The sequence below is a fragment of the Astatotilapia calliptera genome, chromosome 20 (assembly GCF_900246225.1).
Source record: "Astatotilapia calliptera chromosome 20, fAstCal1.2, whole genome shotgun sequence".
Taxonomy (NCBI): Eukaryota; Metazoa; Chordata; class Actinopteri; order Cichliformes; family Cichlidae; genus Astatotilapia; species Astatotilapia calliptera.
In genome coordinates, this window is record NC_039321.1 from 24,728,894 (window position 1) to 24,751,981 (window position 23,088).

A 23,088-nucleotide genomic window follows, 5' to 3' on the forward strand; every position below is an offset into this window, starting at 1 on the left:
AAAAGTGTGTTCAGCCTTTAATCAATATGAATTGTTTTCGGTATATGTCATGTTACTGAAATCAGTAGCTGAGTTACAGTTAGGTATCTTGATGAAATGTAGTCGCACTGTTGACATGAGCAAAGACATGAGACAGTTTTCTTTAGTTGGTAATTTTAAAGCAGTTCTTCATGACACAAGTTGCATTATCTTTAACCTGCAAATACTGCATCATTACTTATAGCATGTAAAAGGCGTTACCCGCTATGACCAGACTGAAATGTCAGTAAGAAATCCAAACAGCAACAGGCAGTACTAAATATATCAGGACAGTATTTCTTGTCTTCAAGGCATCATCTTGCTCTAAAGCCACTTGAACTGTAACTTCAATCAGTCCTAGTAGTTTCAGTCCTCGACAGTACAAACGTAATCGTAAAGCAGTTCTATATCCACCCCAAGCCTCAGCCCTGACAAAAACATAGAGGCATTTTTAATTTTCCATAGTGGCTATTGTGCTACAGATATCTAAAACAAAAAACAAAACCTTCACGTGTTTGTAGAAATGAGTTAATATCCCTAAATAAAATACTTGAGAACTGTTAATGGTATATTCATATTCTTAGATCGCTTAAGTCAAATGCATTGGAAAAAATGTATATAAACAAAACAATCAGTATTTACAGATTCACTTGGGATATTTCTTTAAAAAAACCCATCTGTCATGCAGACTGAACATGCAGGGAACATGCACAAATAAGACCAGGAAAAAAAAGGCATTTTGGGATGTTTTCTGTTGGTATTGGCGATGCATGGAAGTATGTTCTGTAACCTTTGGCTGGACAATAATATCCACAACGCACACATTCTAGGAAGTTAATGTACTTATGCAAAGCTTTATCTGCATCTGTGCCACTTTGTAACCCAACCCGCCCTCTGCACAGTTTAATACAGCTGAGTGCAAATATATGTCTAAAACAAATGCAAATTGCAGCACCGTAATGGCAACTCACAGAACAAACATAAAGATTTACATGTTCACATTGCACATATTATTTCTGACATAAAAAGAACATTTTTGTTATTGTAGCTAATACAGCTCTGCAAATGGTGGCTCCCTGCTCTAAGCAAAGACATCATTTAGGTAAATATAAGCACTGAAAATAAAACACGGGTTAAATACAAGAGAGAGGATTTTGATATGTAATTCATCATTACTACTGAACAAGCCCATGCATTCTGCAAATCAGTACCAAAGCTGAGCCTAGGGCACAGCCTTGCAGATGCTATGCTCTCCTATCTAGTTTCCTTCCATATCTCGACATAAATTTATTTGAATAATTATGTGACACGGCGATCCTACTCATTTCATCAGCTGCTTTTCCATTCCAAGAAGCTACTCTATGGCTCTGTAGTCCGAATAATGCAAACACAAACCATATCATGTAGCAAACGTGGAACTCATCTTGGCCGATGATACGGTTTCACTGTTCTAAATATCACATTCAATTTGACAGTCTGTCATTTAGTGGTTAAACCAGAAACGTGAGACTTCAAGAAGCTCAATATAAAGTACGTGCTGTGCCTTTTATCTCCCAACTCTTATAGCACGGCCACACACTCCTGAAGGTCGTGTGTGTGTGACACTTGTGTGGAACTCTGACAGAAAGGGGGGGGACTAGGGGCACAAAAAAATGAATGAGTAAACAGTTGTTACAGTGCTGTGCATCATTTACGTACAGTTGGCTGACCATTACACCGACTCAGGAAGGTGTGTGGGCATCTCTTGGATTCTGCATACACGCACACACATGTTACACATTACACTGCAGCTTCCCTCAGACAGTGTAGTTTAACACAGACACATGAGTTGAAATGTTGTAGTTTGGAGAAACGACTGAATTTAGAAGCCAATCTTGCCGCGTGTCATGGAGTAGCCCAACTTAGCCTCATTGTTAATGAAGGACATTATGCCTAGATATGTTTCAATAAGCAGGGGTCTTTCCAGGATCAGCACACCGTTAGCTCGACCTGGGATCGGGTGCTCCTTATGGGCTCTCTTCACTGCCTGCACGAGCTGGATTTTGAAGTTGTCCAACTTGGGAGGTAGAAGGAAAAAATATGAACCTATTAACAGCCACTTCAAAAGTGCACAATTTATATATTTATTAAAATAGGAGTCGCTGTCTGGAGTTAAGTATCTGAGGTTGCTCTGGAATAAAGAATACATTCAAGATTTTGCAGTAGAATGGGCTTCATTCACTGCATGTAGCAATGCCTGGATGAGAAATTGCCCAAGGCACAGCTGTTGTCTTGCCAGTAAAATATAAACAAACGGCTTTAAAAATATCTATTGATATACCAAGTTGAAAAGTATGAATAACTGTCTTTATCTTGAGGGCTGAATTATGTCTTTAAGGCAAGCAATCAGTCCATTGTTTCCAGTTGAACTGTGACTGTTTGTTGTTTGAAACAACCATTCACCAGCCGTCACCATTGTTTCACAACACAGAAAAAAGCTTACATTTTGAAGCTTTATTTGCTTAGTTTTCATAACGTCAAGTAGCCTATTATCGGAAATAATAAAAATGCATGTTTAGCTTAATTTAATTAAAGTGACTGTACCTGGCACAGAGAGGCCACCTTCTCATCAGCATGGGCCATGGGGTGCTCTGTGAACGTGGTGTAGGGCATCTCTGTTGACCAGGGGTTCCAGCGATTAATGAATGAAGCCTGGGGACGTTTGTCCCATTGGACACGAATCCCATAGCCTTCTCTTCTGTTTGACAATACAACAGTTTTAATAAGATTAGAATATCAAACAGCTGACGACATTGTTGCAGCACAACCACAGAGATGGACCACAACGGTTTACAAAAGACATTTTGTAAGTTTTTACATTTTACTTCCGTGTGCATCAATTTGGAAAAAAAATTTTTTGTATGTATTTATTGCTATTTAAACAATTAAAAGACATCATTCTGTTTTGCTAATATTAAAGGTTAATGTTGTAATGTTTACACATTTATTTGTTAATGTGCTCTGGGTAAATACTAATTGGCTGTTGACAAGCTGAAATTCTGACATACTTGTTGAGGGATTTGGGTGGAAACTCAAACTCGCCCACTGAGATGGTGTCCACAGCATTGAGAGAGATCCTGATTACTTGTTGACACAGCAGGTTAATGAAGTCATACTTGCACACCAACAGGGACCTGCAGAGAACGTAAAGACAATGTTGTTGGCTACCTGATATGCCTCATTAAATATTAGTCACTTAAAGATGAGGTATGATTCTGACTCACCTATCAGTTATCAGCACAAGTCTCTCCTTTTCGTTATTCCAGTGATCAATTCTGTAGAAAACAATAGTTCACACAAGAGTTCATTTTTATGCCTCCTGCCTGATAATAAACATGATGACGGGATACTTACTCAGCCAGCAGCCAGACACTAAGCACCTCTCCATCCTCGGACGGCAGTGCCACAGTCCTGATGTCGCTCACCGCCTGCTCAATGGTACCTGGCTGAGATCAGCATCACACAACCGTAAATCATCTGAGCCTCATCCTCCCTGTGATCTGTTACTGTGATTGTCACAACATGCTGCCCTGCACTGACGCCTACGGCTGGGGGTGAGGTACCTTAGAGGTACCTAAGCAGCGTACGATAAGTGCGAGTGGTTCATATAAAAACAAACGGGCTTATCACCGCAAGCTGGAATGGATGCAGCAACTTACTCTGAACACGAAGTAGTCCTTCACTTTCGCTTGCATGGTGGGGTTATGCACATGAAAAGGCGTCAGCGTTTGTAACGGGGGACAGCAGGCCACGGAGGCGGCGTGTCCAAAGCTTCGTCCGGCCTCCGGCGGCGTGAAGGCAACCTCGACCCCATCCTCGGTTTCTGCAGGGTGGAGAACCGCAGCGCCCGGACTCTCCGGCTCCATTGCGTCGTTGAGCTGAAGCATAATGAAACGTACGTGTTTCCCGGAGCTTCCCAACGATGTGCACCCACTGTTAGATCTAAAAATCTTCTCCCGACGATGCAGATTCTCCCATTGCGCACAAATAATGTTGTGATTGTGGGGGTAACGAGGAAGTAGCTCCCTATTGCTTCACTTCCCCCGTTTAATTTCCTTCCTGTTAAAGGGACACGGTGTTTTTGACCCATGTAATTACCAGTAAATATTTTTTTTTAAATAAATTGGCTGGTTCCATTTTTTTCATCATTTTCACTAGCATGATCCGTAAATGATCTAAAGTAATGTTCTAGTTTTTATTGCCTAATTCTATTTACGTTATTATCATGTAATTATTAAATAATTGTACTGCCACTTAGCATTCCTGAAGATGCTGTTCTTGTACGTTTTATATCAAAGTTAAATCCACAGCAACCCGATAGTTATACTACAATAATATTGTAATAAGATTCCTTTGGTTTATAATCTCCTAACCAGGTAAGTCTGGGAATAACAAGGAAAAAAACTTGTTCTTTTAGGTCAAGTCAAGTGCCTGTATTGTCATTTCAACCATGTGCAGTGGTACAGTACACAGTAAAAGACTATGGTGCTATATATAACGGACAATCAACACAGGACTACATAAGGTGCAAGTGCACAAACATTGCAAAAAACAAAACAAAACAATACTGTGAAACACCAGTCAGAACAGAACCATAAAGACACAAGACAGTGCAATACAAAACTGCAACAACGACAGTGGGTTGTGCAAAAGACTGAGCATTGTACAAAAAGTAACTTGATGTATGAAGTGTGTGTGTGTGTATGACATTGTTCAGTCTAAATCATTTGTAGAAGAGTTTTGCTGTAATAATATTTACATTTATAAGCTGTATCAAGAATAGTAAACTTCCTTTATATAAAGGTTTATTGAAAAAGCAGTGCGACAGCAGTATTTAATCAAGCATTAAGCTTAATATTTAATCAAGGAAGTATTAATTTATTTATTTTGTAATCTTGGACATTTTTTGATATTTACTCTTTCATGTTCATTTTTGGAAATTTTCTTGGTTGTTATATGCCAAATGCCACCAGTGTTTCAAATATTAGGCATTAAATATCATTGAAAACAAGCGAATCACCTAAATAAGAAATGACGAACGAGGTGTGTTCCTGAGACCCAGCCCGTTTATTATGTCTTCTGTAATGGACAAAAACAGTTAAACTGAAAGACCCCCCCGGTTTTCAGGACGATAAGTTAACGCTCACAATTATTTAATATTGAAATTAACTATAACAGTTCCCTCTAGTGGAAACTCTGGGGAACTGTGAGCTGGAAATGCAGTTTTGCAAAGAGTGTGCTGTTTAAGAGGCAGTTTGCCCACAAATGAAAATTATCTAATAAACCAGCATTTGCTTTAAAAAGAGCCTTTTTGGAAGTCAAATGATAATGCTTTGTAGCTATATTGCAGTGTTAAAAGAAACTTGTCTCCCTGCTTTACCTGTTGCTTGGGTGTACATTAGTCTTAGGGCAGGTTGCAGACTAGTAATGATGATTTGTACTGATTAGAGTTTTTGTTTGTTTGTTTGTTGTTGTTGTTTTTAACCAAAATGTGAAAGAATATTAATCTTGAACTATTTCTTGTTTTGTTTTATGTTGTTTGCTTTTAGAGTTGGGTTTTCTGTTGCAACTGTTTTATGTCATCACAGGCTCAGTCAGCACAGTCCATCCTCTCTAACTTAACTGGAAAGGTCAACATATTTGTAAAACAATAACTTTTTAAATCTCAGTTTGACTTTGACTTGTTTTTCAGAGAGTTGTTGATGTACATGGGGGGCGAAGATCACACGTGGATGTTTAGCTTTCAAGTGGGTGTTTTTGTTTGTCTCCTTGCTCTTTATAATCCAGACTTTGTTCTCATGCTTGGTTTATCGGTTTATTGAGGAAGAACAGAAAATGGTCTTTAATACTCATCTGAACTTGAGGAAGACCATGTTTGGTCTATGACTGTAACTTGTTTTTTTTGTGGAAGGTTGCTTAGTGCTGTCATATACATATACAAATACACCGAAGCATAGCTATTTTGATTTCAATACTTTTTTTTTAATTACATGTGAACAACTAAACACCAATTTGTAATTCTCTACTGTTGGACTTATGAATCTGTTATCTGTTTGTATGCCATAAATGATATGTTTCTGATAAGTGCTGTCAGTTTTATGAGTTTACAAAATGTATTTGATGTTGTCAAATTTGTGTTTTTTAATTTCCCCTTTGAAGCCTTCAGTCAGCCATATTTCAGACTGAGCCATCACTTCATGGTTAGAATAAGTTTGACCTCTTAAACTTTCAGTTAGTACTGATGCTGTTTCTCAATGTCATAGTACTTAATAAGCAATTTTCTGCCAGAATCGTTAGTCAAAGATTTCAAATAGATTAACAGTGGCTGCAAGTTGATTTAGTTAAACCAGTAGATTAGATCTACTTGACTTTCATCACAATGTGTGATTCAATGGAAAAGATACACCTTTATAACAGCAATGTGAACTGTGAACTGTCAGAAGTTTTCTGATGACTCTGCGGTGGTTGGATGCATCAGCAGGGATGATGAGACAGAGTACCGGGCTGTGGTCGACTCCTTTGTCACGTGGTGTGAGCAGAATCATCTGCAGCTCAACGTGACAAAGACCAAGGAACTGATCGTGGACTTCAGGAAGACCAGGAAACACTTGACCCCTGTTTCAATCCAGGGGGTCAGTGTTGACATTGTGGAGGACTATAAATACCTTGGAGTACACATTGACAATAAACTGGACTGGGCTAAAAACACCACAGCACTTTACAGGAAGGGCCAGAGTCGTCTCTATTTTTTGAGGCGACTGAGGTCCTTCAACATCTGCCAGAAAATGCTGAGGATTTTCTATGAGTCTGTGGTGGCCAGTGCGATCCTCTATGCTGTTGCATGCTGGGGGAGCAGGCTGAGGGTCGCAGATGCCAACAGACTTAATAAACTGATCCGTAAGGCCAGCAATGTTGTGGGGATGGAGCTGGACTCCCTCAAGGTGGTGTCGGAGAGGCGGATGCTGTCCAAGATAAAGACAATGTTGGATAACACCTCCCACCCACTCCATGACATGTTGGTCAGTCACAGGAGCACGTTCAGTGAGAGACTGAGATTACCGAAAAGCACCACTGAACGACACAGGAAATCATTCCTGCCTGTGGCCATCTCCCTGTACAACGCATCCACTTAACACACTGTTTGCTGCTACAACTACACATGTTTCTTTTCCAAATATTTATTTATAAGTGACTTATGTATGTATGTATGTATATATATGTATATATTGTACTATTCTTAGTTAGCGTATTGTCTGTCTTGTCTTAATGTTGGTTTAAAATGGAGCACTGTAACAAAAAATAATTTCCCCCAGGGATCAATAAAGTATTCTGATTCTGATTCGGTCTGCTGTAGATAGTTTTTTGGGCCATCCACTTCTTCTTTTGTCGAATTTCCTCACATTTCTTAAATAAACTTTGCACACCATACTGATATAAACCAAGTCTTCAGCTGATAACTTGGGAGTCATCTTGTTGGTGCACAAATACTATTCATTGTCCATCGAACTATGCTATCTTTGGTCAGTTTCATAGATTCAACTAAAGAAATCTGAACCAATTATGTGTTTTTGAGACAGACTCCTTCTAAATGAGTGAAAAAGCAGCCTATGTCCAAAGAACAACTTTGAAAGGCTTTCAGAAAACCTGGAGAACTATTGCTCAAGACTATAAAAAGAAAGTCATTTTAAAAAAAACTAAAAGGAAATGAGGGGTAGCTCAAGGCCATAGTAGGTCAGAAGTATCAAGTGTTATCTTCTGCACGTGTTTATAATAAAATAATTCTGCCAATGATTGACCCAAAATTCTTGACAATCAAGACGCTATATAAGGCTGGACCTAAGACAGAAACAACAGTAAACTGGACACTATGAGTTGTAAGATGACAATGCTTTTTCCATTGTTGCTGCTGACCTTCCTGTCAACAGCCAGGCTTGAAACAGAGTCTGACAATGAAATAATTCCACAGTTAACGGAAACTGGATCCCAGGAGAGAGGACAAGCAAAAGCTTCTGATCAACAACACAACTGTGTTACTGACATCAATTCTGTGCTGAGAGAGATGAGTGCCTTGTTGGGTGCACTGAAGGTTGAAGTGAGATACTTGCGAGAAGACAATGAAGGTAAAGTATAATGTGTGGCCTGAGAATCCATTTAATTAAACCACTGGCATGGTGTCTGCAAATATGTCATGCTATTTTTAATTATCTATTTATTTATTTAGAACAAGCAGCTAAGGTGAGAGAACTGGAGTTGCAAAAGACTGAGCTGGACAAGCTGAAGGAACAATATCAAGGTATATATACTCAGCAGTGAAAAATGATGAATAATTAAAGACCATGAGGAAAATGCTCGGTCTGTTTTTTTTTTCTGGACATCATGAAATATGATATATTTAAATATATGTTTTCAGTAACTGACACCAAAGTAATGAATATTTACAATGTAACTCAGGTTTTGCTCATTTTTTCTTTTTCTTTTAACCAATTACTCTGATTACAGCACAGTCACAAGAACTGATCTCCATTAAAGCTAAGACAAATACCACAGAAAACCAGGTGGAGGCTCTAAAGAGAGAGAGAGAAGGTTTGTGAATTTAGAAACAAGCTCATTATTGCAACAGTCAATGTAACATCAGTCATTTTAACGTGCTTTTGTCCTCTGTCTCAGTGAAACAAGTGGCTTTCTCAGCCTCTCTGCTAGCTGCGGGGTCGGGAACTGTTGGACCGTTTAACACACACACACCTCTGGTCTTCAGACGTGTCGTCTCAAATATTGGAAATGCATATAATCCACATACAGGTATGCATCTATGAGAAAAAGAAAAATCTGACTTTATGACAAAGTTGAGATCATTGTAGGTGACAACTCTCTATTTGATTTTAACATCCCACAGGATTTTTCATTGCACCAGTGAGAGGAGCTTACCACTTTGAGTTCTACATTGGTGCACATGGTCATGCAGCTCATCCTACTGGAGCTGTGTTGATCAAGAATGGCGAGCATATTTTTATTGCCTATGAACACCAGAATTCCCATTATGGAAGTTCTGCTAATGGTGTCACGTTGTTATTAGAGGTTGGAGATGTTGTGTTTTTGCGCCAGTGGGTTAACTCAAGGATTTTTGACAATGAAAATCACCATAGCACCTTTAGCGGCCATCTGCTTTTTACCATGTGAGCAGAAAACAGTTGTTAGTTTGCTCGTGCACACTCCGCAGCAGTATGAAGATGTTCTCTGTACTGATATTTGTATGAACCCGACTGACAAAAATGCTAAACAAAAATAACATTTGCAACAAGAAAAAAAATCGAAGATGTTTTTCATTTACACGTCTTTACTTGCATTAAAAAAGTACCTCAGCACCTGACTGTTAGTTCCGTGCCAGATTTAATTTGGTGTAGAATTTTCTAAGACAATTGTACATATTATGATTATTTTATTTTTTTGGTTTGTTTTGTAGAAATGTTTTATGTGATGAAGACAATTTTCAATTTACCTTTATATCTATGAAAGAATCAACCTTTGTGTTCTGTTTATCGAGTAAGCTGTACAGCAATCATAATTCTAATAAATATATATGAAATTAAATATTGGCATGTTCTGTTACATTTTATGGACTTTTACTTAACTTGAGAGAGAGATAAAAAGAGAGACGGAGAGAAAGAGAGGTAATATCTGAGTTCATATAGGCTTAAAATTTAAGCAGCATTGCTCTTTAGTTGAAGATTTAGGTAGTTTTGAGCCAGCACTATACCAGTGCAGATTACAAAGAGCAAATGGAGTAATAGTAAACACCCCTTAATAAGCTGCCTCAATAGGTTGAAAGTATCAGCGTTGGTATTGAAACTGCAAATGGTAGCACTGTATTTATCAGTTCCAGTGTGCCACAGCAGCAGTATTTGCTTAGTGTTCTGAAAGGATGTTGATGTCCTCTGTACTTGTGTTTTGAGTGGTCATTGGCCTCCAACATAATCTGTGCTGCTCTCTGTCCCAACTTTAATTTTAATTTTTTTGCATAAATGAGTGTGATCACATCAAGAGGGTAAAATGAACACGGTTAACAAAGATGTGAGAAATATGCCAATAAATAGGTGCTGCTAATAAATACAGGCATCGCAGACCAGCATGATATTTGAAACTGATTTACTGATATCATCGACATAACACACAATGCATCAAATAAATGCATAGCTGTTGTATTTTCAGGCTTTTGTAAACTTCTGGTTACAGTCTCTTTTACACCCTCTCCAACTCTACCTCCATTTATTCAGCAAGAATAGACTCAATAGGCCCTGTGCACAACTGAGCTAAACGAATAGTACATTGTCTTTGCTACAAGCAAAATAAACCTCACATCCTGAATGGCTGGTCAATGCTGGTCAAATTGTCATCAGTAAAGAGGTAACTGATGCTGGACTAAGCAGAGTTGCAAAAAAAAAAAAAAAGACACGCTGAACAGGCTAATCAGAGTAAAGATTTTGGATGGGCAAAAGAATGCTGAAAAAAAAATTCGAGAGAGATAAATCTAAGTTTGAGTTCTTTTGATCCCAAGGAACATTTGTGGGAAGTATTGACAAAGATATGCTATGCTATATTTATGCTATCTTTATATCTGTAAATATATATATATAAAATTAAATTGATTGAGGGATTGAAGAGGTATTGAGAAATGAAGGGGACCACTATATTTGGCAATGCCATGCAATGTCTTGTCAACACTTAGAAGTACAGAATTATTGAAATCTTCTTGAAGAACACTGGCTTTATATATAAAAAGAAAAACAACAGCAAAAACAACAAAAAATATGCTACATATCCCAAATACAGTAAGAGTCATTAATCACTCCTGTATCTAAGTCACAGTGGCCTTTTTGTAACCGTACCTATATACTGTTTTTAACCACAAAACCACTGGAAAACACTACACACATACACCCAAGAGTCAGAGTCTAAACCCAACCAAATTATTGATTATCACATTTCTAGATGAAAGATTTTTTTGTTAAATGTTTATAGGCCCGTGAGTCTTTGGCACTGGCACTGCAGAATAGTTCTGTCTGTAGTAAAATCCATCATCTATTTTCTTGCCCACTTATAGAGTTCAAATGTGGGTTTGTTGGAGCCTGTCCCTGCTGTTATTTGGCAAAAGGTGGAGTACACCCAGGACTGAGCCCGAGTCTACCACATGGCCAACACAGAAAGACAGACCACCATTCACAATCCCATCTATAGTTGATTCAAAATAATTTATTTTCATTTGATGAATGAAAAATGTGTTGTTATTAAAAAACTGGGATTTTTTTTATACTTACAACATTTTGAGTGTAGTGTAAATACGACAAGTCCAAAGTAACAGTGCTATCTCCTGGGAATGTTTCTGATGAAACATCCATGGTAATGATTGACCAGACAGTCACCGACATTAAAGACACTATATAAGGCTGGAGTTAAGAAAAAACACTGAACTGCACAAACTCCATGAGATCCAACATGACAGTGTTTTTTCCATTGTTGCTGCTAATCTGCACTCTCTCTACAGTTCAACTTGAAATAAACTCTGACAGCAAAATTATTCCACTTTTAAATCAGGGAATGGAAACAGCACAAACCTCTGACCCTGAGCAAACATGTAAACCTGACATCAATTCTGTTCTGAGAGAGATGAGTGCCTTGTTGGCTGAACTGAAAGCAGAGATTAGACACTTACAGAAAGAGAATGAAGGTACAGTAGTATGTAATGGCACAAGAAACCACTGCTTTAATTCACTGAATTATGTCTTACTTTTAATTTTTTTCTGTTTTTTTAGCACAGGCAGCTAAGGTCAGAGAACTGGAGTTACAAAAGACGGAGTTGGACAAGCTGAAAGAACAGCACGAAGGTTAGTTTTGGGTGAATAGTTTATTTTTATTGGGGTTTCTCTGTGTCTGGTTGCTGTGTTAGATTTTACTCCCTATAAGCAACAAATTGGAACATTGTCAGAAGACTCGTGTTTCAAAGGAAACATTTACTGTACCTGAAAATTCAAAAAATTAAGGAAAACTGAGTAGGACAAGAGAATCTCATTGAACTAAGTTACTCTAAACATAACATAGCGGGAACACTAAAACATAGATGCTTACCTTATTATATATCAGTGAGAAGCATACTCAAGTTGCAGTTTAACTAGTAGCAATACACCAGCATTCTGGACCTTTTTCAGGTGATCCAGGGATGATTTGCTCAGCATATAGAATAAATAATTGTAATAATCAAGATGTGATGCATGTTTGGTTGCTTGCATTTTGTACTGAGAAACAGGATATATGTCCTGTGAGGGACAGATTCCCCAATAAATATTTAAGTTTTAGTATAAATAAGCGTCCTATCACATTCTCAGCAAATACTGGAGGAGTGAGGTCACTTACAAGCACACACAACAAATTTTGCATTGCATTTCTGAAGTAGCTTGTAAATTACAGTAATCGCAGTAACAATCAACTGGCTATTGGCTCCAACAGAAAATGGGCCTATATATATATATATAATTTTATTTAATTTTTTTCAAAGACTCTTAAGTGGGCAGCACGGTGGCACGGTGGTTAGCACTGTTGCCGCACAGCAAGAAGGTCCTGAGTTCAATTCCACCATCAGGCCGGGGTCTTTCTGTGTGGAGTTTGCATGTTCTCCCCGTGTTTGCGTGGGTTCTCTCCGGGTACTCCGGCTTCCTCCCACCGTCCAAAGACATGCAGCTTGTGGGGATAGGTTAATTGGATAATCCAAATTGCCACTAGGTGTGAATGTGTGAAGGAATGTGAGTGCGAATGGTTGTCTGTCCCTGTGTGTTAGCCCTGTGACAGACTGGCGACCTGTCCAGGGTGTACCCTGCCTCTCGCCCTGTGACAGCTGGGATAGGCTCCAGCGCCCCCCGCGACCCTGAAAAGGATAAGCGGAAGCGAATGGATGGATGGATGGATGGATGGACTCTTAAGTAATTGGATAGTGTACTGATGACCACTTTCATGGCTGGGTAAGGCCCTTTCCCTCATTGTTTCCTGACAAACATAAGGGAAAAGGACCTGTAGTTGATTCTAACTGTATTTGTTTGCTAGATTTCTCAATATGAGGACCAGAGAGATATAGATAGATATAGATTTCTACCCAAACTGAGTGTGACACGCAGCAACTGAATCAAAGGCCTAGAAGAACATCTCAAGGAAAGACAGCATTTGGTGATGTCTGTGGGTTCTTGACTTCATGAAGTGATTGTACTTAAAATTATGTTAATTTGTCAAATTGTAATACCAAAGTAGTTATTTCAATACTTTTATTAAACACATTGAATGAAAGCTGCAGGTCTGCATTTCACTCACATCTTGATTCTTTAATTTAAAATCCATTGTGGTGTGTGCAGAGACAGAATTACACAAAAAACAACCAAAAACAACCCAAACCTAACAGTAGTATATTACAGCAATTAAACTAATGGGAAAAGTGCTTCCAACTACTGAGCTGAACCATATATCATCTCTTTTATTTATTCTTCTTCTTTTTATCACTCTCTTTGTCAGCACAAGCAGCTAAGGTGAAAGAATTGGAGTTGCTAAGGGCAGAAATGGATAAGCTGAAGCAAGAGAGCCAAGGTATATACGTCTGTGCTCACAAGTTTGCATACACTCATCACAGACATGAATGTCGTAATGAAGTTTGAGCTCTTAATCATTTCTTTAAACTTCTTAAAGTTTTTCCAGGGTGAAATGATGGTGTCTCATACATCTTTAATTTCTTTAAATAACAAGAATTGGATGCACAAGTAACTGTAACCCACACAGGGGTCATAATTTATACATGCATGCTAAAATATACACATACAGCCACACTAGTATTTAGTTAATTGTCTCCTAGCAAATCCCACTTCAACCAGGTACATTGTGTTGCACTGAGAAATAGTTAGCTCAAAAGCTTAGCAACAAGTGATTTTATTAAAAATGTTCATAGTCAAACAGTATCTTTTTAAAAAAATGTAATTATTCATTTAATTCCAGCACAAGGAGGAGAGCTAATCACCATTAAAAGTAGGGCAAACATCACAGAAAACCAGGTGGAGGTCCTGAAGAGAGAAGCAGAAGGTTTGTTGAACAGGAAACAATCTCATTATTGAAACAGTTACTGGAACATAAGTCACTTTAACACGTGTGTTTCTCTCTCTCTCAGTCAAACGTGTGGCTTTCTCAGCCTCTCTGTTAGGCACAGGCTCACAAAATATTGGACCATTTAACACATACATGCCTCTGGTCTTCAAATATGTTGTTTCCAATATTGGAAATGCCTATAATTCACACACAGGTACTCAAATACATACATTTTTAGAATTAATTTGATTTGATGACAATGTTTACTCCATTTAAATTTTAAAAAATGTCCCACAGGTTCCTTCACTGCACCAGTAAGAGGAGTGTACCACTTTGAATTTTATGTATATGGACATCATTCACATCCTTCAGGGGCTGTGTTGGTCAAGAATGGAGAGCACATCTTTATTGCATACGAACATTCGAGCAGTCCTCATTCAGTCAGTTCTTCTAATGGTGTCACATTGCTACTAGAGGTAGGAGATGTGGTGTTTTTGCGACTGTGGAATGGCGCTTGGATTTTTGACAATGAAAATCGGCACAGCACGTTCAGTGGACATCTGCTTTTCCCCATGTGAGAAGAAAAACAGCCTAAGATATCTGTGCAAGCACACTCTACCAGTGTATTAGTTACTCTGCATTTTTTCTAGATATGAAGCTGACTGAGCAGCCACAAGTATGAATATGTAAACTATCATCATGTTTTCTTACTTTGTTTAGCCTTTTATTTAATTGTTGGCAAATTTTGTTTTTTAAAAAGAGAGATTGGGTTAAATGTTTTCTTTTGCTTTTGCTTCTTCTTCTACTTTTTTAAAAAAGTTGAATAGTATCAGACCCACTTAAACACAAATTACGCACATGTAAATACCTTGTGATTTATAAAACCATGTTAATATAGCACGATCTATTTCCTTAGAAAGCAAAGACAGAAAGAAAGCTAGACATTACTGTAACTGTAACTGTTTTAATCCTTTGCTTGTCAATTTACAGTCAATTAAACAAATAGCTAACTTTATTTTTTCATCTTCATGAAAAACTCCTGCAATGTCCCACAGAGTTTACACTTTTGGCTTACACCTGGATTTCTTACATCAACACTTGGCTGCCATTAAGTATGGCTTCTGTTTTACACCTGCACTACTACAACTCAGCACAGACTTCATCCAACACATACATTCCCACCATTTGATTGGAAATATGGAAAAGCTGTAACTAATGCGTCACAAACACATATTATTGCCAACTTGTTTGCAGTTTAACTTTCTCCCAAATGAAAGAGTCTATTCCAACTAACTTACAACATTAATAACAATGCAGCACCTGCTTATTTAAAGTTTTTATGCAACTGACTTTGATACCGACTGCTTTTAAATCCATAGTCTGGCTCTATTTTCTATTTCACAGCTCTTAACCTCATATTTTTCACTTGGACCTCAAATCACAGAACAGATTTCTCCTGAATGTACCATTCACCTCTAATCCCGCTGGACTTGTATTTAAACTGAGTTAATGGCTCAATTAAAACACATCCTAACCTAAATGTAGAATTGTTTATGTACTAAATTTCAAAGAATAAATCAATAGCGTATAAGAAGGATTTGGGGTACAAAAAACAACAACAACCCAAAACTTAATATAATCCTCAATGTAAAGCCCACAGCAGCAAAATAATATTTAACAAAATATGAACATTATGATTTTTTTTGTTAAATTTTTCCTCCACACTTTGCTGGGTGATGAGTTCACTGCATTTTTCTTCAAAAGGTGATAAGTTATTGAGTGTGAACCTTTGGGCAATGTTTCCTCCTGACTACATTTTCATGTAGATCGTGTTTGTTTACTGGCACGACAGTGTCAATCAAATCTTTCTTTCAACCCAGTAGTTTTGCACGTTTAACTACATCTAAATCTAAAAGGGTTTCTAGATTTTTGTTTGACCTCAACAACTACAAAAGAAACTGCCATTTCTTAAACACAATTTAATCAGTAGAAACTGCAATTTGGGAAGAATTACAAAAATTTTTATTTTTAATTTTTTTTAAAGTTAATCTCCACCATGTGCCCAATTAGCTGGACATCCAACACTTAATTCAACTTTTTTATTTCCATGGGTTAAAGGTGAGAAGGTTATATTTATGACAAAAAACAATTTCTATAGCGATATAATAATTAAATTCAATATTTTTCACACAATGAGCAAAATAAGTAATTTAAAGGGACTTATAAGGTCAAGGCAAATAATACTGTGTGTAAGTTCTGTTAGTAAGAAGCAAAAATGCTCTTTTAGAAAATAAACCTTATTGAAAGTATCTTACACCAGGCCTCAATTCAGCCTCTCACTCTCTTTAAGCTTCACAAACAGGAGGACTGAACTGGTTAGAGTGGCTGCTTTGAGTGGAGGGAAACTGCTCAAAGCATTGTCACCTTTGTTTGCTGAGCAGTGACTATTTCAGGCACTTCTAGCCCACAAATAAACAACGGAGGACTCATTTAAAAAGCACACAGGTTTTATTGCATATCAATTTCATGTATAAATTCTTCATAGCATTGGAAAGATTACATTTGGTATACATTGCTATTCTACAGAATTAACATCAGAGTCATATCTTTTCAATGAAATTTCTCTAAAGTACATCTGCAATAATCACAAGCATCAAAAGAACTGCAATTTCAGAATTGTTCAATATTATTCTACAATCCTTTATTGTTTTTCATTATGTCTTCTCTGACAAGTCTTTTCTAAGTCTTTCGGGACCACCTGTCCAAACATCTGTAAGGCAGTCAGAAGTTGAAGTCAAACATACTAACCTAACCACATGTACAATAAGTGCATCTACGAATTTCTTTTTTTTTTTCCTTCTTTTCTTTTTTTTTTAAATTTTTAATTTTTTTGATTTGATACACGTTTCACAAATGGACATCATTATGACTGCTAACACGTCATGCACAATAAATTTTTTTTTGTTTGCTTTCAATAAACATAACAGAGGCGATATACAACTCAGATTTTAACAAAACAAGCACCATCCATTTAAACCCATATTTTTCAATGATTTTTTTTCTTCAGACAAATGCACCATGTTTTTCATTCTTTAAAATACTATACAGTTAAAAAGAAACTATGTATATTTTTTACTTTCTCCTGTAACAGCGGGGGCAAACAGCAACCATCTTCTATTTTGCTGAAACATATTTCAGTGACCACTTGCCAGAATACGTTCTGAAGCTGGCAAAATGAAATACCTATATGCCTTCAGTTCCTTTGCTTTACACAGCGCGTACTTATTACAGTAGTCCATGACAAGAATTACTACAAACAGTCAACCTTAAAACTTAATGACCCAAGTCTTTACATTTTGTAACCACAAGTTGGAAAGCAATGCATTTACCATGAATTGAATCTCATTCAGTAGAATTATATAAAAAGAAGACATCTGTCTTTAGAAAACTGAGATGATGCAGCAGTCCTAGCATCACACTACCACCTACTGTCATGAAGAAAAATTACAGTGCTTCTGTTATCCTTACCTCTCCATGTTGAGCACAACATGCCCATCTAGTGAAAGTGAAACCAAATGTATCTGTTCTAACATTCAGGGACCTAAGCATGATCAATTATTGGCTTGGACCCATATGATTTAAGTGCTATTTTCAAAATACAGCATCAGGCCTAGTTAGAAAAGTCCCAGTATGCGGAGAGGAACAGTGATCAACAATGCCCACGCTCCACCTTTTTGCAGCTATCTACAGTAAATTACTCACGCCCCTCCACGGCACAGCTACCTTGTAGACCATATGGAATGAGTTTTCAGTATGACCTCAGAAGAAGAATTTCAGATTAAGAAGTTATCAAGTGTTTCGGTTTTCCCCATCCAGCTAGACAGCTAGACATTTAATTTGAATGGACCGACCAGCAGAATTACGATGCCCGTTTTAATACTTTCTGTGGTTTGTTTTTATCAGTTCTTTTGGTTTAATGAGTTGTTGTCTTTCTTCTCAAATAGTCAGTGATTATGCCATGTTCGTGCAGTTGTGGCTGTGTGCGTTTGAATTTTAGACCGTATAAAATTGGACAACTCATTAAAAAAACAAAAAACAACAGTATTTGTTGGTTATAAGACATGTATTAAATCTGAAACAGATGAAAGGGGGAGCTCGATGTTGTAGAAACTACTCAGATTCAATAGTGTAACAATGTAATGCCCTTTTCATGACATCCATAACGAAGGTTGTCCAAGCCTGCCCCCTTTAGTACTTGAACCATTTTGAACAAGACACATTCAGCCTACTGGGTAAAATGGTTCAACTAAAACAAGGAAATAAAAAGGCTAAACACTGCAGGATGTTTCAATGCCAAATAGGATCTAAGACTAACTACAGCTATATTTCACTATAAATAAAATCAATTAATTTCATGTTTTTTGTTTTTTTTGTTTTATTTTGTTTTTGTTTTGATTTTGTATTTTTTTCTCATTTTGGCACACTAACCCATCAAAACCAGAGATTCTGAATCTCCCTCATGTTCTGATAGTTTACCATTCCTTCAGCAACAAGAAACGAGGGATAAAATGACTTCTTCATTTTCACTCCCCCTGCCATGACAAAACAACCAAAAATAAATACAAACACACACTTCTGAAATCAAATATATAAGCGCTTAGTAAGAAAGAAAAAACAAAGAAACTATGACAGCAAATGCAAGCCCCTTGGAAATGAAATGATTGTCAGAGAACAAAACATTTTCTATGGGTTATTTGGCACATACCACTCTTCCTATGAACATCTAGGTTAATTTGTACATCATATGACATATCATACAATTTTGGTCCTTCTCTAAATTAATTATATTAACAATTAAGCACTGCAGTGCCTACGAAGAAACAATACTGTGTAAGAGGAAAGAAAAATTAATGTGAATAAAATTAACAAATGACAATGAAACAAGCAGAGAAAGACTTTCCTCATTTTTTTTCTGAACATGATTTAAATCCATTTTCAGCATGATCAAGTTTGAATAACCAATTACAATGGCTAGTGGCCCAGATAACTCATTGAAAGCACATTTGAACGTAGAATAAAATTCTTTAAAAAAAAAAAATCAACAGTCTATTGTATCTGCCAATTCTTTAACTAACATTTAGTGTGGTGCTATTGTTGATTCTGCTGTTACTACTGAAACAAAATCAGTAAATAAGTCACCCATGGTTGGTGGAGGAAACACGGAGACAGCGGTCAACACTCTCACTCTATTCTTGGTGAAACAGTGCCAACTTGTGGACATGCAGTGCCAATGCAGCATGTCTCTGCAGTGTTTGTAGTAGGCGGTGTATACAGACTTTAGAGACGTATCAGTCATTAAGAGTCTTTATGAGAGCCTTACGCAGGGTCTCTGTGGTGCTGCGGTAAGCCTTGTGCACTTGGGGAGGATCAGAGTAATGCAGAGTTTCAATGCTATTGAGAAGCATTCATCATGTCCTTCACATCAACAGGAGCTTAGCAGTGCGTTCGCTTTGACAGTCTTTGCAAGACCCTTCACCTGGGGGAAAATCTTCCCCTTCTTTCTTTAACAAACACTCACACACAGACACACACACACAAAACAAGCACACACATCCACACAAACTCATTCTTTCTATCTTGAATGTGTATGACAATGAAATCTTCTCCATCATCCTTTGTCTTGCCCCCTACTCATGTCCACTCAGTCTTTCTGTTCCTCCTCCTAGTCTTCCTCCCACCTTTTCTCTCTCTCTCTCTCTTTCTCTCTCTCGCTTAGATGTGGTTGAGTGGGTGAAAGCTGCTCGTCTCAGACGGTCCACCTCCCATGCTCAGCCAAGCGTCCAGAGAGTTCTGGGAGGGTGCGTGCAAAGGGTTGTTCTCAGAGAGAGACAGCATCATTGCATAAGCCTGTGAAAGAAGAAGACGGATGATTTTTAGGAAAATACAGAAACTTCAGTAAGCTTTCATTGTGTCCAACGACACGTCCAGAAATGAAAGGATTACAGTACATCTGGTTGCTGGTGTTTCACTCAAGTGTGATTATCTTCGAATTTCATGACTTTATACCTTGTAACAAAATTTAATTAAATTGTTTTAAAACTTAATACACCAGCAACGAATAGAGAAGGTTGTAGGTGATGTGTTAGTAAGTTAAGTGAAATACAAAGATATAGGAAAGTAGGAAGAGAGGTGCTGTTTAGCTCCTGAAAATGTGAAAGCATCCATCTCATCCCTGATCTTTCTTTCCAGTCAACATATTTTGCCCTTCCTCCTATTTTATCTGAGCGACTCGGCCCTTCCTCTTTTAACGGACATCCAAAAGCCAGTCACATACCTGGGTTTTAGCCTGTCTGTACAATGTCTCTTTCAATGCCTCAGATTCTAGCGAAGTGTTAAAAATGTCTTTAACATCGAAAGGCTGCTCGTCACTGGCTGCTTTACGTAAACCATCCAAGCTCTTGGGAAAGCTGGGCAGTGCCTCCAGGTCCAAGAGAGAGCCCTCCTCCTCTATACACCTGCACACCGAAGCATGGGTGGATGGAAGAAATAGGGCAGCGTGGATGGGTTGGTTGGAGGATGGATAGAAAAAATTGATGGAAAGATATAAAAAACAGGGATGGAACAGATGGCGAGTTAATTAGGGGAGGGAGAATGTGAAGTGAAGAGAAAAGTAAAGGTATGATTAATAAAAGGGATCAACGGACAGCAGAAATAAAGTGGAAGAAAAGGGTTGAAGAGTTTAAAGAGTAGTTAAAGAAACTAGCCTAATCAAAGCACTTGACTTTGGGTTACATATCTGAGAATCTGTGTAGGGGACATTTTTAGTACATGTGTTATCCCTGTTTGCCCTTGTCGATTTACAGTGCTCTTTAGGAAATGCATTAGTTGGATTGTTAAGTATTGCAAATTTTGTTAAAACTCAACATTTGCTGTACATTTTTGTGGTTGTTTGGGATATATTGGGGTAAATCTTGTCAATGAACTTGGACCTTTTCTGCTAATTTAAAACAGACAAATACCTGCGAGTGTGTTCATAGCTCATCCCTAATGGAGCCGCCTCTGCCTCTTCTTCTTCCTCATCCTCCTCATACACTCCTGTTGTGACAGGAGACGGGGACTCGGGCGCCTCGTCGTGCGACTTCTCCGTCAGACTGCCTTCCTCCTCCTCTTCATCGTCACCCTCCACTTCCTCTTCCTCTTCCTCCAGACCCTGGAGACCTAGCTTGGAGTTGGACAAACTGTGGCTGGGAGGGTGCTCCTCCTCAGGCTGGTCTGATCTGCGGAGGGATCAAAGGTCAGAGGAGGGAGGAAATGTTAGAAGTGCGACATCTGAGTTAAAGAGGTTTGAGTCTCCCAAGCCAATCAGGAGGGGCCAGAAGGAAACAATGGGAACACAGAAAAGTTGAATCGTGGTCAGTATAGTGGCCTGGATTTTAGTTAAAAACACATGTAGACAAACCAAATGGGAGTTTGATTTTTTAAAAATATGATTTCTAGTGTAAATTCCTGATTTTCTTTTTTTTTTTTTACTTTTTTTACCACAAATGATCAAAATGTAAGATAGAGGCTATGTCCACTCTTGAGCTGGCTGGGCGGCTGTTACCATTTCCTAACCTTTTAACGATCTGACTCATCATGAGTAGCAAGAGAAACAAAAATAATCTAATGACAGCATGTAAAGTCTAACTCCCGAGTCCACACAAACAACATGGGTGCTGACAGTCTGCCTGGACTTTTCCGATGGCCCACAGATGATTAATTGACCCGCTCCTCACAAACAGACCAGGGCATGGTCCACCTCAGACTAAGTCCTCTATGCCCCTCAACGCTTTGTAGTGGTGGAACACAGTTTGCACGACTGAAGGAAGATGATGGCTTGGCTGCAAACAGGCTATCAGCACACTACCATTACGACCTGCCATCTGTACATTTTCCAGCTTGCACCCCAATACCCCCTCCCCCGCTTCCATCACCCCCAGACCACGATGTCATGGCTCATGATATCATTTCCTTTGGGATGGCAAATTTACCCCTTTCATTTTTTGCCACACAGTGGACATTTATCAAATCAGACAGGGTTACCTCTGGGAAGGGGTGCACGGGGACAGGATTGGGTCACGCAGACTGGGTGAGTGAATGTGGGTAGAGGGACTTTGTGAGATTGGAGGGGGGTTCTTCTCTTTCAGTCTAGATTAAATATCACCATAATCAAATTGCAGCGCTGGCTGGCGGGGAAAAAGTACATGCCTGCGAATGGAGAGAGAAGCGTAGCTCTGACATAGGGGGCCCTGGGTTTTGTCATTTAGTCTAAACACGTCAGTTGGGTGTTTGTGTTAGCAGACTGGGGCTATGGGTACACAGTGAGTGGATAGGGGAAGAGCTCAATCATCAGTGGATCTCTTAGATAAATGCCTCAACCCGAGTCCCCCTTAGGGTCCAAACTGAGAGCTATTGCAGCCCGGTCTCAGATGAGGGAGCAGCTCCAACTCTAGTTTTATCCAAACCTAAAACTCAAGCCAAAGGCGGTGAGTCCTTACACACTGTGGTGGAGCTGAAAATATGCGTGCACACCTATACTCCCTAACTTTTCTCATTCTGTCCCACCCTGTGAGCAGCAGTGCTGCCTCAGCAACTACAGCATCACCAGTTTGGAAACAGGTCAAAGTTTTATACAAAAATAAAGGCTCCCAGGGGCTTTTATTTTGACTGGCCATGATGCTGAAAAGGGAATTTTGAAGGGGGTGGGGAACTGTGATGTGGGGGCAGCTAGGAGTGATTATAGATAGTCATCCATGAATGTGTGTTTGTGTTCAGCATTTGACTTCAGTCACTCAGAGGGAGAATAAACAGCAGGCTGTCTGGTGGGAGGACAGAAAGCACAACACTTAGTCTGAATTACAGATATTAAAATGTCAGACGAGG

General features: G+C 38.5%; 4 protein-coding genes across 12 annotated transcripts in view; 2 read left to right on the forward strand and 2 right to left on the reverse strand.

Moving 5' to 3' along the window:
* Positions 1 to 136: 136 nt before the first annotated feature.
* On the reverse strand, positions 137 to 4,148 carry tprg1l (tumor protein p63 regulated 1-like). Its single transcript, XM_026153681.1, has 6 exons — positions 3,717 to 4,148; positions 3,412 to 3,503; positions 3,282 to 3,332; positions 3,066 to 3,191; positions 2,602 to 2,755; positions 137 to 2,074 (listed from the first exon to the last, which is right to left on the reverse strand). The coding sequence occupies exons 1-6, from the start codon at positions 3,942 to 3,944 to the stop codon at positions 1,880 to 1,882; spliced, it is 846 nt and encodes a 281-aa protein (XP_026009466.1). The 5' UTR covers positions 3,945 to 4,148; the 3' UTR covers positions 137 to 1,879.
* A 1,470-nt stretch (positions 4,149 to 5,618) lies between these two features.
* On the forward strand, positions 5,619 to 9,421 carry LOC113014015 (complement C1q-like protein 2). The gene is made up of 6 exons (XM_026155308.1): positions 5,619 to 5,804; positions 8,024 to 8,177; positions 8,279 to 8,350; positions 8,557 to 8,640; positions 8,725 to 8,856; positions 8,951 to 9,421. Exons 1-6 carry the CDS (start codon positions 5,760 to 5,762, stop codon positions 9,232 to 9,234), a joined length of 771 nt encoding a protein of 256 aa, XP_026011093.1. The 5' UTR covers positions 5,619 to 5,759; the 3' UTR covers positions 9,235 to 9,421.
* Positions 9,422 to 11,508: 2,087 nt separating this feature from the next.
* Positions 11,509 to 14,919, forward strand: LOC113014013 (uncharacterized). Its single transcript, XM_026155307.1, has 6 exons — positions 11,509 to 11,779; positions 11,865 to 11,936; positions 13,606 to 13,677; positions 14,080 to 14,163; positions 14,249 to 14,380; positions 14,464 to 14,919. The coding sequence occupies exons 1-6, from the start codon at positions 11,536 to 11,538 to the stop codon at positions 14,742 to 14,744; spliced, it is 885 nt and encodes a 294-aa protein (XP_026011092.1). The 5' UTR covers positions 11,509 to 11,535; the 3' UTR covers positions 14,745 to 14,919.
* Positions 14,920 to 18,597: 3,678 nt separating this feature from the next.
* The window catches only part of prdm16 (PR domain containing 16), a 170,482-nt gene continuing 165,991 nt past the window's right edge, over positions 18,598 to 23,088 (reverse strand). For 8 of the 9 annotated variants that reach the window (XM_026155239.1, XM_026155235.1, XM_026155233.1 and 5 more), the window contains 3 exons: positions 21,186 to 21,443; positions 20,501 to 20,681; positions 18,598 to 20,073 (listed from right to left, as the gene is read on the reverse strand). In XM_026155239.1, the coding sequence (XP_026011024.1) occupies positions 19,939 to 20,073; positions 20,501 to 20,681; positions 21,186 to 21,443 (574 nt within the window). In that variant the 3' untranslated portion in view covers positions 18,598 to 19,938. The remainder of the gene's footprint in view (positions 20,074 to 20,500; positions 20,682 to 21,185; positions 21,444 to 23,088) is intronic. The other variant, XM_026155237.1, reaches the window with a different exon arrangement.

Coding starts and splice junctions, on each gene's coding strand:
- LOC113014015 (XM_026155308.1), top strand. CDS start 5,760: ATGTACATGGGGGGCGAAGATCACACGTGGATGTTTAGCTTTCAA. Junction 5,805..8,023: donor CGTGGATGTTTAGCTTTCAA/GTGGGTGTTTTT, acceptor ATAATTCCACAG/TTAACGGAAACTGGATCCCA. Junction 8,351..8,556: donor GCTGAAGGAACAATATCAAG/GTATATATACTC, acceptor CTCTGATTACAG/CACAGTCACAAGAACTGATC.
- tprg1l (XM_026153681.1), bottom strand. CDS start 3,944: ATGCTTCAGCTCAACGACGCAATGGAGCCGGAGAGTCCGGGCGCTGCG. Junction 3,333..3,411: donor AGTGTCTGGCTGCTGGCTGA/GTAAGTATCCCG, acceptor TGTTTTCTACAG/AATTGATCACTGGAATAACG. Junction 3,192..3,281: donor CTTGTGCTGATAACTGATAG/GTGAGTCAGAAT, acceptor CGTTCTCTGCAG/GTCCCTGTTGGTGTGCAAGT.
- LOC113014013 (XM_026155307.1), top strand. CDS start 11,536: ATGAGATCCAACATGACAGTGTTTTTTCCATTGTTGCTGCTAATCTGC. Junction 13,678..14,079: donor GCTGAAGCAAGAGAGCCAAG/GTATATACGTCT, acceptor ATTTAATTCCAG/CACAAGGAGGAGAGCTAATC. Junction 14,164..14,248: donor CCTGAAGAGAGAAGCAGAAG/GTTTGTTGAACA, acceptor TCTCTCTCTCAG/TCAAACGTGTGGCTTTCTCA.